We start from the raw sequence: 14018 nt of genomic DNA on the forward strand, positions 1-14018 counted from the left end.
TTGTCACTTCCAAAAGAGGAAGATGAAGTAGTGGTTTGTGACCTTGAAAGTTCACTCCACTAATATTCTTATCAAAACTGGTTGAACCACTTGAACTTATTGCAACACCATCTTGACTGGAAGACGCACTAGAACCAGCTGCTGTTGAACTCTTACCATTGTTACCTGCTGTAATACCTTTGGCGTCGGCAGAGCCTACAGAAGAAGATATGGATGAACTAGAGGTGCCTTGAGAAGTAGTAGAGCTGGAATCTTCAGAAGCAGCAGAACCATTTCCAGTAGAATCGACTTGGGAGTTGGATGCGGAGGATTGCTTTCCATCAGTTGAAGAGGAGAATCCTGAAGCTTCTCCATTTCCAGAGGAAAAGGAAGAAGAAAATGTATTTGTATCTGCCATTGCAAAACTAACTGCTAATGCTATTACAAGTATAACAGATAAATATAAACAAAGATATCTCTTCATGTTTGTCAAAAAAAATATTGGAGACACAAAAAAGAAGAATAGCAATATACGCTTAAAGTTTCTATTTCATAAAGCTATTTAAAGCATCGATGCTGACGTTTCATTTGATTAGACGTAATCTGGATAATCACAGAATTGTTACTAATTTTGGAAATTCAATGCCGATTGCATCCACTTGGCAGACAAGTAGGCGATGGGTCCCATGACAATTACATGTTTCTAAATGCAGTCACAGCTAAAAGGAGGAAATGCCGAGGTCACCATATTCTCCTATTATTTGCAAAATTTATTGCGATCAGTTGATACTCGAAATATACCTTTTATAGTATCAATAATGAAAGATGGCTATTTAGCAAGAAAAAATTCATACTTCTTATATATTATAGAAACGTTTCTAGTATATCATGACGAAATTTCTATTCAAAAAAAAGTAGTTTATCCATGTTATAAACTTTGGAATGGCTTTTAGTAAGGTTCAAGTTACTTTTGAATGGACGTTGTACAGAACTTCTTTCTCAAATGATATAATGAGAAACGCTTTGGTTATATAAAAAAATCGCAACTTGTGTTTGCATAAAAAACTATTCACATTACAATAATTACTGTTTCTCACACTGGATTCTTTTCTTTGCAATTACTTGTATGAAACAATGTCCATTTGTATAAATAGTATTTAACAACTCTTGCAGATATGTACGGCCATACTAGTGGCACATGCGCCTGAACCCATTTCGAATTCAGAAGCTAAGCGCCCTCAGGCTTGGTTACTACTGAGGTGAGGGATCACTCGGGAACCCCAAGTGCCGTACGTTTTTTTATACTGCTTTTTAGGATTCTATGAAAAGAGAAGCCAAGTGTAAAGAGAAATAGGTGTTTTTAAATTTTTGTTATTATAGAATACAAAAGGAATCAATGTTGGCCAAAGAAACTGATTGTGAAGAAACGACAACAAAACACATACTTGTCGTTGCAAGTGCAAAAACAAGTTGAGTTTAACCAGCATTTTTCTTTCGAGTTTAGAAATCTTGAGGATTCCATAAAGCTTGGTCACAAATTGTGTCCTAACAGTATATTCTCTTTTAATTCTGGTGATAGAGCCTCAAGAAAGAACTAGAATTCAGCAACCAATTCCTTAACGACTTTAAGTGAGCTCCTTGGTCGATTTGAGGACCTTTATTCTTGTTGAGTCACATGTCTCTGCTAATCAAACTCTTGTGTTCACTTTTGACTAGCATAATAATATTAGATGCAGTGAAAGTTCGCATAGGTTGCCTGTCATAACAGTAGCGCAATTCATCGACAAGGTTGTTGTATTGAGTTGAAAGTGGTGCCCGGAACGAAAATTCAAGTATTCCACCGTGCAGAGCAAAGTTGTCTGTCAAAGGTTCTCATTATATCATATCACGTACTACTCGAAGAATCCCTTATAGTCCCGTCTATGGAAGACTTTTTTGTCAAGGCTGTTCTACAATAGCTGAACAAGGATTCAATCACATTGGCTATCACAAATCTTTGAAACTTTTACCACTTACGTCCCCTTGAGGCAGTTTTACTAGATTTTATAGTTGGCCTTGGACTCTTCTGCTTCTCAATTGTCAAGGCCATTTTTGAATACATTTCCCTCTTCAAATTCATCAGAAGAATCGTTGTTTGCTGTGGCTTTCATATTGTGATTCAAAACGCATGACGGTCTCAAGAGTGTTGCTATCTAGAATGCATAGGAAGGTTCGAATAAGGCATTGATCGAGAGAGAATCTTTATTCTTCTATAGTCTTTCTGAACCAACATGTCATTTTTATTCAGTACTGCATTTATTTATTTATAGATAATCTGTCATTTTTTTTTATAAACATAACATGGTCCTCATATATATATATGCTGCAACAATATTCTTCCATCCAAATTCTCAACTTTTCAAACATCATTCACGAGACTATGATGACTTGCTAACTTTGCAACAAAAAATAAAAACCATTGGATACATTCATAAGAATATGCAGATTCTAAAATTTGAAAGAAAAAGTAAACTTGAGAAGATGTCCAAAAAGGAACAGACCACATATACGTCGATTGCACATTACTAGATCATCAAGTATGATGTACTCGGCACTTACTAGAAACAAATAGAAGAAAAATCGACAAATACTAGCAATAAATAGTGAAAAAACTACAGATTCTAGGTATAATAACGACGAAGTAGTTTCTGGATCATTCCTTGCATAGAAACTACAAACAGATCAAGCAAATTGTTAGTCAATGGAATTATGTTCTCAACTTGCTCGTTCAAGTATTCGAAGGATGACCAATTTGCATAACTGACAAGCTTGTGTCTTTACGTGCCAGCCAAACAACAATGAGTTCGAAGATTGAGTGCACACGTCCTCTCTTTTTAGTTAAACTCAACCAGCGTTTTTCAACACAAAAAACATAGTTTTATTCGTCCGTTTTCATGGAAAATATAAAAGCTTACAAACAGAGATAAGCTTTGTTGTTGTAAGCTTCAATTAGAATAAAAGCACAAAGAACTCCCTCTCTCTCTCCCCTCTACCACCTTCCACTCTATGTTCTAAAAAGAATTGTCCCTCAATAACACAAATTTGAAAGCAGCTGATTATTCTTTCATTTCTGTGTTTTCTTTCAATAATACTGCAGCTCTTAGAATTTTTTGAATGTATTGCTCTGGTATACCCATCAACTCTAGTGACTTTTTTCGAATCACTTGAGGATTATCTCCAAATATACGAGGAAATGTCAAAGCATAACGAGTGGCAACTTCTTCCGGTAGTAACGCAGACTTGCAAAGAAACTCTTTCCAGTCAAAATGTGTATTTATACCACTCGATACTTGTTCTCTTCTTGTTTTATCTTTTTCCAGTTGTATAGAACTTTGAAAACCTTCCATTTGCATCCTATTCTCCTCATTTATTCTCCATCCCATATGTTGAGCCACTCTTGAAATAACATTTGATTGCTCAGCTTCCAAAGATGAAACATATTCATTGGACATCGACTCAAAGACAGTTTTACACCATACTGAAAAGTCTTTACTGAACTCTTCTCGGCTTGCTTTCCCAATTTTCCTCAAAATATCGACATTATCTATTCCCAAAAACCGTTCAAGGTTCCTTTGGGAAACAATTACCAACTGCAGGCATGATCGACTACTTTCATTCAAAGTTGACCTCGAAGAATGTTCAGTAACCAAATAACTTGCATCTTCAACAATATTATGTTCTTCAACAGAGAAACCTACAGATCGACCATAACTAGCACAAACTACCACAAACTGAAAACAAAGTTGAACAGATGAAGGAGATCCGTTATTCAAAACGGAAATAACTTCCTGGAAAAATTGTTCTGCTTCCTTCTCAATATCTCTCTTCGAAAATTCACTTTTGTGATAAAATTTGAATGAAAATCCAACAACATAACGTGTTTGTCCATTATGGAATACAACATATGCATCAGGACCACTCGAATTGCCATCTTTTGGAACAAAAATACCACAATGTTGTAAAAATTTTCCATAATGGTCAGAAAATGAATCAGAGACATCTCTCAAGATGGGTATATCATTAGATTTTGTTGATTCCACAGAATAAGAAACATTGTCCTGCTCAATAAAAGAACCCTGGAAAATTCCTGGAATAGCAGAATGTACAATAGGCGAGGAATTAGAATGAAGAAAAGTTAATAAGCGAAAACGAAAGATCTTCATAAATACAAAGTCAAAGAAGACTCCTTTTGCTGTTGAAGTGTCGGAAATATAACTAAACGGAGATAAAGGAAAGAGTTCAGTAGCCTCACGGAAAAAGCTATAGTTGCTATGAGCTCTCAATATAAATTCACAACAACCAATCTTGAATTCGATGCCCATATCAATCCCGTCAGTTCCACAACTTTCAGAATAAAACCCAAAAGTTGCAAGCAAGTCCATCAAATAAGTTTTCGTTCCACATAGAGTAATTACAAAGTCAATTGGAAAAATTGTTCCGAGCTGATAATTCAAAAGGACAAATTGATATCGAAGAAGGGTTGCGGAATCTAGTATCTCCGGAACAATAAACGTTACCGACTCGAGTAGTACCAAGTGAAAGATTCTATCTAATAAGGGTTCCATATTTTCATCGTTGATAACAGGTTGAGATAAGTTTGCAACTTTCTCTACTAGGGCTAATAAAGTATTCCTTACAATCAACGGAATACCTCCTGTCTTCTTTTTCAACAATTCTACGAATCGATGTCGTAAATCATCGGAGAGCAATAAACAGTCCTTCAAGGACTTTCCATCATAACTTGCCAGCTCAAGATATTTGTTAATATCACGGAGGTTAAAGGGATTCAACCGCAACATATGGAGGGTGACACTACTGGAGCGAGTATCAGACAGGGGGGCTGAGATTTCAGCAGTTCGCCCAACAATATACAGGATAACTTTTCCTGTATCAAGCAACTCACCTACAGTTCGAAAAAATTTGCGATACGGGATATAACCTGGATCGGACTCGACGAACTGTTCCTCGCCGAGTTCACTATAGTATTCAGTGAGATAACTCAACTGGCTAAGTTCGTCTATCATCAAAAATAAATATCGTTTCTGAAATTGTTCGAGAAGATAATCAACAAACAAAAAAACACCAAAATGCTTCACCGCTCCGTCCGAGAAATCTACAAGAGCGCCCGCAGCCATACCATTACACTCGGAAGCAGCCAAAACTATATTATACATCAAAGCCTCTAGAAACCTTGGAAAAGGAGCACGAGAAAAGCTCTCTTCTAATTGAAAGCAAACTGACAAAGTGTTTTCCGCAAAGTGTTTCCAAGAAAAAATCTTCAAATCAACTTTTCCCGACGAGCTCTTGTTGAAAACCTCCGTCTCCGTCTGCTCTTCTTCTTCGTCGGCGAATTTTTTTAAAAACTCTAAAAAATTTTCACCAACAAAACTCTTGCCAGCCCCAAAGACCTGAGGAGAAAAGCAAGCTCCAGGACGTAAAAGATCCAATTTTCCCCCAACTGAAGAAAACTGGTCGAAATAAGTTCGAAGAATAGAATAAACATCTTCTTTTCTATCTATCAAAGGTTCGCTAAAACTCATTTTACACGCCACCGCCAATCCGAAATCAATTCACAACTAATGAATAGATCAATGACCGAAAAGCTTTCAAAGGAGATGGAAGAGAGTGTATGTTTTATTGTTCGAGCGATTGCTTTATTTGGTTATTGGTAAAACTGATCTCTTTGACACTTCCAGACTCACAATGACAATAGAGAGAAAGCCGGAATATTTTCTTGCTTGTCATAACTAGAAACTTTCTTTTACAATAGACAGGAAATAGGTTTCTATGAGTTTTTGTGGTGAATTAGATTGATGGGTACTCTTTCTATGGCTTGTATACTGTAAGAGAGTTTTTCTACTATCTTCCACACTATCTTACACGCAAACTCCTATATACAAGTCTAATTAGATACAAGCTTTTTGTAAGTTACAGACGAAATACAGTGGAAAACAGAGAATTGCAATGAATGGGAAGTCTGTTAGTTTGTAACCGTTCGTAGCAGAGTTTATAAATACAAAAATATCTAAATGAGTTTGGAGAAGAGTATTATGTAGACTGTCATACTGACTTATCATTAAATACAAGCCATTATTGATGTAATAGCTACACAAGTTGTCTATCCTTTGTTCGACTTTAAAAAGTTGTGAATATGTCTTATATAAGGACATCAATAAAGGCTTCAAATGTAGTCACTATAACCGTTCATTTTCCACACATCGATGCTGAAAAAAGAGCAAAAGACTGAGCCAAAAAATTGTTTTACTAAAGAAGAAGCCTTGCATACTTGAGTCAAGGTCGAGTAGTGTACCAACTTGAAAGCTTCAACAATTCTCCAACTGAAAGCCACTCCATATTGAAGAACTTTTACCCAACATGACTCTTGACTGAAAGACGTTGTAGTTCCTAAGTTATCGGTCAAGTGATTGTTGTGGAATGACAATACTTCAAGATTGGATATGGTTTCCTTTGACTAATTAGAAACAATTCTGTTCCACTCTCAAAGTTGTCCTTTGCAATGCAATATAAATAGAACTCCTCTGTAAATAGTAATTTTCTGAAATAGAAAGTTTTTTATCTGACTGTCACATGGATAGATTCATTTAAGATGTCTCTTGTACTATCAATAGTCAAACGAAATTTTTTAGATCGAATATCATCTTTGCAACCGGGTTACTTTCCCTATCTAAGAGTCGGTGAGTTTTCAGTCTAATTCACTAAAACAGAGTTTGGATATATAGTGTTGTTAGTACTTTTGAGATAGAGTTTGAATTGCAAACCAAAATACTCTTTTTAGTATTTGTTCTTACCTTTGCTATATTTTCTCTTGGATCCAACAAGTTTCATATTTGTAGGAGCCATTCATATGAATTCCAAGGCTAGAAATGCAGTTTGAAAAAAACACATAAAAAAGAAAGGAATCTAAACTTTTATCGAATTTCAAGAAGCTAAAACTCTTTTTAAGACCGCAGTGCAGGTTCTCAAGTTAGAGGAAGCCTCAAGTTTTTGCTGCCACTCCCTTCGTTTGTGTCTAAAACCGAGGAAAACTCTCTTCTATTCAGTTAACAAAAGACAAGAAGGACAGTCCAAGTGAAATCTACAAACAACCTTTTTCTGTCTCAGTCTTTGAAAATTATAGTAAAAAGAGTTACTGTTCTTCTTTCAACAGACTAGAAAGACAACATAGCAGACACTTGAAGAATGTTTTGAGATATTCTTTCGGTAACCACTTTACTAAGTATTTGGACAAGAAAGGATATTTTTCATTCTAGTTGTATTCAACATGTATGTAAGTATAGTCTATTCATTTTGAATCATTGCTACAACTCTGCAATATCGCAAAATTGACACCAAAAATAGCCTTCAAATGAAAAGCTTTTAGTTTTGAAACATGTTCAAAGGTATCTCCAAAATATTTGAAAGATTGCACTAGTGTATTAATCGAATCATTCTCCTGCACACAAGTGCATATTCAATATCCAATTTCTGTAAGAGTCAACAACTCCTGTTTCTCCTCTGAAAATACTTGCAGACAATAGTGACATTTGATACTGTGGATTCTGCTAAGAGAAAACTTATTTTCAAAAAAGTTCAATTCAGTCCAACTGAGTCTATTCTATCGATTCTCTTCTCGTTTTTCATCATAGCATTTAAATCATAGTTGAATTGTCTCTTCCAAGTAGTCGACTATATAGTTGAGATGTTTTTGAAGGTAAACATGACTGTATAGGTTTAAAGGTTTTCACTGCCTTCTCTTGAACTTTGTAAAAACCACAAATTGTGAACATATATAAGAAAGCAAACTATATAAAACACAAAGCTGCTTTAGGGCATGGATAACTCCAAGCGAACTCTTATTTCTTCCAGTACGAAGAAAACAAAACTTTTAAAAGCTCTGCAAATTCAAGGAAAGATTTGTTTAGCTCCACTCGTCTCCTACTCTTTTTCCACTCTCTCAAACATCAGCTCCTTGAATTGAGTCATAATACAAAAGTCATTCGTGTTAGACACTAGGCAGAAAACTCTCGCGAAATATAAACAGATGGATACAATGGTGCAGGCTTCTTTTTAGATATTTGTAACAAGAATCAAAGACAACTCAAAGTTTTGTATAAACAAACTGTCTATAAATACAAGAAACGTTCATTTCCATTAGGGACAAGTCAAACATAAAGAAGAAAAGATATAGTTTTATCCAAATTGCTCTAAAAGGAAGGAAAAGATATAGTTTCAACTCTGCATTACTCTCAAAAGAAGAAAAATGTGCACAGTCAAATTGTGATATTCAGCAGAATACAAACTGTGCAAAGGTCTTGTTCTTTTAAATATATTAGATAAATTTCGTCTACCAGTGAAAAGAAAAGAATATAAACGTAGAAATAATGGAAAAATAAGAATCTTTCATCTCCTCTTTGCAAAGTAACAAAGAAGGTGAATCTTGAAATACATGTGCATGGAGAGGCGAAAGCATCGCCACTGTTACTGTTGTTATACTAGTTAAAACTCTCAAAAAGTTCTTTACGTGGAAAACGAACCAATAGCCTTGAAACGTTTGAGGTTCGATCCTCCTTAACGTAAGTAGTTTATGTACGAATTTGTGTATAGACAAAAGTATTCCCAACCTTTGGTCAGTTTTTTACTATTGTCCTGTCCTCTGTATACTTTCCAATTCTAGAGTTGAATATACGATTTATTCTTCTTTATAACTCGTAATCGAACAAAGATTGCTCCTTGAGCGTCATTTGCATAGAAGGAAAGGTTCTGGTTCTCACATTGCAAGCCAAACAGAGTTAATGTCATTGAAATTGGAAAATGACCATTTTGCACCTTTAAACAGTTTTCCTTAATTTTGAGTGACCAACAAAGAAAGGTTCTCAGATCGAGAACGAGTCAAAAACTGGTTGTAGCAAAACCGTTCTTGATTTGTTATCAAAATAGGCTCACAAGTAGTTTAAAATTTACCTTGCAGAGACAAGATTGATCAAACTCAACTCTGTTAAAAGGCTACAGTGTCGCTAGGGAGTTGAGAGGACCTGTGTTACGACACTGTTCTTCTCGTTTCACAACAATACTGAGATGTGAGATTGATTGTATCTAGCACACTTATTGTTCCAGAAACTTTTTACATATCTCCAAGTGGAATGTATTCTTTCATAAAACTCACTAGTCACTTAAAATAATATATCTCCAGTGAAAGGAGAGAATACAAAGCATAACAATCCAATTAGAAATGAACACAATGGTTTGATTGTTGGATGGACAGGAAGGCTCAGTGAGTGTTGTCAAGTCTGTGGACCTGGTTCAACTTTGCTAGTGAAACTTTTCAGACTTTAATTTCTAAAACGAATTCTTCGTTCGTTTTAGGTGGACAAGTGAATTTCTATTATCTACGTTTCTTTTTAAGCTCTGCAAATGTTTCTTTTAGAACAATCCGTCGATTCCTGTGCTCTGAGTTCCAAGTAGACTGTAGTTTCTTTTTAGTATTTACAACTTTTATTATCTCTTTGGAGTTTATATACTTTATGCAACACTTGTTGTTATTTCACTTCTGTTCTTGTATGGAAATTTGAGATTAGCGTTGTCGAGAAGAGAGCAAAGACAAAGGAGTTTAAGCTGTCGTTGAATGTTGGCACTTTGGTCAATTAGTTGTCTCGCAAGTCCATTTTGTTTTACTGAAAATTGTTTCAGAGCAGTTTTGCGTATTTATTAGCAGTTGAAAGTCCTGTAGTCTGTTGTTGACATTCTGAGAATCAGGCTTGGGGCTATTATTTCAAAGATATTCTACAAGAACAAGAAACCAGTCAGACACTCAGTTGAGTCTTTTAGTCAGTACACAGAGTAACATTCCGTATAGTAGTTTTCTTGTCTTCTATATGACTCATTTCAAGATGGAGAAATCGGTCTGTAACTCTGCAACAGGCATTTCTCAGAATAGCATAGGAAAGTCTTGAGTCCATCATTGCTTATTTTCAATGATTGTTTGTATTGTTGTGCTTTTAGATCAATTCTCTATCGATACGAGTATGGAAAACGACACCCATAAGGTTTGACAGTTTGTGAAAACGAAAGCTGAATAAACTTGCTTTTTGAAAGCAAGGAAAAAGTTTTCATATCAAAATATACTCACCTTGTTGGGAACCGTGAAATAAAGCAAGCAAAAGAGCACTGCTGATAGTCATGGTTGTGTTCACCTGGGTAAAATGTTTTGACGATGGCGACTGTAGCTATTAGTCCGTTTTGAGAAACGCCTTTGTTTTTTTGAATTACTGGGTTTACCAAAAGTTAAGTTTTGTCTAAAGAATATGTAAGTCGTAAGAGTGATAGTGTTGAAGCCAGTATTGCTGCTGTTTCTGAAAGGCATCTATTGCAAATCGTCTTTGGTCCTTATATAGTTGAAGAGGAGGGTAACATTAGTAGTACGGTGTGAATGGGAAACAAGGCGACTTGTGTGAAACAGTATTTGCCTTTTCAAGAGTGCTGCTGATCTGTTTTTCATTTCAACACACTGAAAATCATGCTGTTGAAAGTAGTGGTAGTTGTAGCTGTCAAAAAGTGAAAAGGAGACTTCACATTTTGTACAAACAGCTTCCGGTTGGATAGTATACAAAGTAGCTCTGAAAGAAACTCACGAAGGATGGGTTGAACTTCTACAATGTTACACAAGTGTACACATTGATATCATCGTGTCCGACTAGAGTTTTTGGTTTGACTCTGAAGATAAAGTGCAGCTTTTGGTATACAATTCCTAGAAAGCATACGCAGACGAACAAATTGGTTTGCACATTGACACGAACCTAAAGCATTTTTCTATTATCACAGCAAAATCAAACCATTCGCCACTACTTGAAATTCAACCAGAACAGCAACAACAACAAATATGAGCCCAAGCCTAGTGCAGTATGGCATAGTCAACAATTCTACAAAGAGAACGATTCCTGCTTCTATCTTTTACTGTTTTCTTCGTTGTTGGCATGAGCGGAAAAGTGTCATTGTTTTATTTACTTGGAATTGTAAAAAGACAACAACAACGACAACAAGAGAAAGCCATAGTGTATTGGTTAGTAGTATATGGAATATTAATAATAGTTTTTGTCATAAAAGTACGAATTTGACCTATTTTTTACCATAAAGGAAAATTGTATTGTCGACTTTACAAAATAAAAAAGCATTATTCGCACACTTACGACTATTCCTGCACATTACTATCAGTAGAACTACATACGGTCCTGATTTTGAACAACAAATAGGGTATCTAGTTGCTTTACTGGTCGATTTTCGATTTTCTTGTTTCTGTTTGAGAAAAATCTTCATCTTTTGATTCTTGAAATGAACTTGTTTGTTACCTCATGATAGTATGATGAAGCAACTAGTCGTCATTTCATTTTTGAAAACGCCGACGTACAACCTTTCAGAAGCTTTTTTCATTGGAAATCCCGATCACAAAGAATCTCTTTGTCCCGTGATAGTTGCGTTGCATTTGCAGGGATGGGTAACTCCAAATGATCAATTCGAGACAATTTCGTCAGTTGAATCAAGTAATCTTTGACAAGTGAACTTGCAGTATCATGAAAGTGTACAACATACTGTTTTCTGTGATCTAGAATCTACTACTGATTTATCTTGATATATTGTATTGTTCTTATGTCGAAACTAAACCTTTTGACTATTTATGCTTCAGAACAATTCCATCTTACTTCTTCGACCCTAAGACCAGCTTCATATGGAGTAGTCATCTAGCTGATAAGGATAAGATAATATCTCTATCTCGTTTTTTCTGTTCTTTATCTGTGTAATTGTAGAATGGTGAAGATCTTGTACTAAGGATACCGAAGACTAGGGAGCTGAGGACTTGGTTTGAGAAAAACTTGGTAGTGTTTGAGTGTCCAATTATTCCTCCGCGATACTTGCACTTTATTTGCGATACCGGATATGTATTTCTTGATCGTTTCATCCTAGATAGCTTCGCGAATCGACTCAAGCCGTGAATCGCATTATACCTTTGCAGCGCCACGAATATTTGCTACTAGTTTATATATTTTGATATTAACTAGTTGTTTGTTTAGATATAACCACGTTAACCTATACTTGATTCAATTGATTACTACTTGTCTTGAAGTGCTTTCAGTAATATCATTTCGTTCCAACCAAGCATTACTGGGTAAGCTATAGTTACTTCGCAGACAAGAATCAGGAATCAGATTTCAATCTTTTTTCAAGTATTCGCATCTAAATGCGTTGATTGTTAGAAACGTTCAAAGTTGGCTATTGAAATATAGCCCTAGTAATGAATGGAGTCAATGGTACGACAAGATAACGGCACAACTCGATGCACAAAAAGTTGAATCAACGTTTTTATTCAAAATCAATTGTTTGATAGTAAGACTAATATACGTTGTTATAGTTTTAGGGGTATCTATAAGAGAGTTGGTTGAATTGTCATTATGTGGACATTGGGTTATCCAATAGAGTTTCTGTTAGATAGTGTTTTTATAGGATGGCTTCTTTAAGGTAGAATTGATACTCTATTGACTACTAGTTGTCGGGTTGATAAAGACTTTGTACCTTTGCACTTGAAATCTTGATGTTGCATGTACAGAGTCTTTATATCCGAAGCAGTGTTTTGTGTGGTCTTTAGGTTCCCTGTATGCTTGATTCAGCGTCGAATTGTTGAAGATTATCTTGAATTGATTAAAATAATTTAGTCTTTACTCTAAAAGGATGATTTACAGAGTATTATTTGGATTACTTGAAATCAAGTCGAAGATCAATTCATTCGAGAATCACTGGGTGAGAATCCGAATTGCAACAAAGCATCAATTTTCCCTTGATATTTGTATGCTGTGTGCACTATTAGGGTAAGCCGTTGTCCATAATTCAATTTTGGTACATTTGTGGATTGAATTTCATATTGAATGACAATGTGTTTCTAGATTATTGAGAGCATGTTACTATGGATGAGCATAGATCAATCAGCATTCACTATTCTTTTATCTGTACGGAATTCAATTGAACGTTGCTTGAATCCATTAATTGCTATCAGTATTGGTGAGAGCGTTTTCGTTTTACTTTCTTGGCATTAAGCTCAGCTTGCGTCATAGAATCATTATTTTTTTTGATAAAGATACTGTGTTAAAAGTCTATTGCTTGTTTCTATTGACTGGTCGGAGAGTAGTCATCATCGTGTTATCTTATCTTTTCAAGAAAGTTGCAATTACTGAACACTAAAAACTGAACTTTTATTGTAAAAAAGTATGATAGCGATAAACTATACTATTCATAGACTACAGAATCATTTGATTCAAAAGAAGATTCAACTAGATTGTAGACGATTGGTCACAAACGAGCCGCAAAAAGAAGCAACGTAATCTTGCTGCTACAAGCTATTGAATCTCTTGTCATGTTGAAATGTTTTTTGTAGTACAAGATGAAGAAAATGATTCCTTTCATTTCAACTTTTATACAACTCGCTAAACAAAAAATACACCAATTTGCTTTGGAAGAAAATAGATGATGAAAGATATAAAGTGAAAAAAGAAAGAAATGGCTTCCTAGTTCAATAGACTACAGAGATAGTGTTATGAGCCAAAAGTCTTGACTTTGATTCTCATTAGAAACATCAACGATACTCTGGTCGTCATTAGTAGAAAAAGAATTCTCTACAATACCTCATACTGGTAATAGTAGAACGTTTATGTTACTTTGTTTTGTTTATCCATTCTACTGATATGCATGACGTGTATTTGAACACCATAAATTAAGAAATAGGCTGTTGAAACAAAATGGTTTGTTATTCCATGGCATCCCTAATCGTTACAAATTGCCCAATGCTTCAAAGAACTTATTCCTTTAGGTATTCTTTATCTTTTTAACACTCCCCTTATTATTCTTCTTCCTTTTATTTTATCAAAAATGAATATCATACAATCCTCACTGAGTGGAAGCTAATCAAATTTCTATTGGAAAAGGCAAAGTGTAGAATAAAGCAAGGAATATACGACGAT

At 35.2% G+C, this 14018-nt stretch overlaps 2 protein-coding genes and 1 non-coding gene across 3 annotated transcripts; 1 reads left to right on the forward strand and 2 right to left on the reverse strand.

The window, feature by feature from the left end:
* Positions 1 to 500, reverse strand: Gasu_61220 (uncharacterized protein; the record flags this gene model as incomplete). The annotated part of the gene is made up of 1 exon (XM_005702696.2): positions 1 to 500. A coding segment is annotated over exon 1 (463 nt), but the record flags the coding sequence as incomplete, so codon positions are not given.
* Positions 501 to 1158: 658 nt separating this feature from the next.
* Gasu_nc0090 lies at positions 1159 to 1275 on the forward strand. Its single transcript, XR_009833495.1, has one exon. It is a non-coding gene; the product is annotated as a 5S ribosomal RNA (ribosomal RNA).
* Positions 1276 to 2880: 1605 nt separating this feature from the next.
* Positions 2881 to 5610, reverse strand: Gasu_61230 (archaeal ATPase). The gene has a single exon (XM_005702697.1). It carries the CDS (start codon positions 5556 to 5558, stop codon positions 3075 to 3077), a length of 2484 nt encoding a protein of 827 aa, XP_005702754.1. The 5' UTR covers positions 5559 to 5610; the 3' UTR covers positions 2881 to 3074.
* Between the last annotated feature and the right edge of the window lie 8408 nt (positions 5611 to 14018).

The sequence above is a fragment of the Galdieria sulphuraria genome (assembly GCF_000341285.1).
Source record: "Galdieria sulphuraria unplaced genomic scaffold scaf_83, whole genome shotgun sequence".
NCBI lineage: Eukaryota > Rhodophyta > Bangiophyceae > Galdieriales > Galdieriaceae > Galdieria > Galdieria sulphuraria.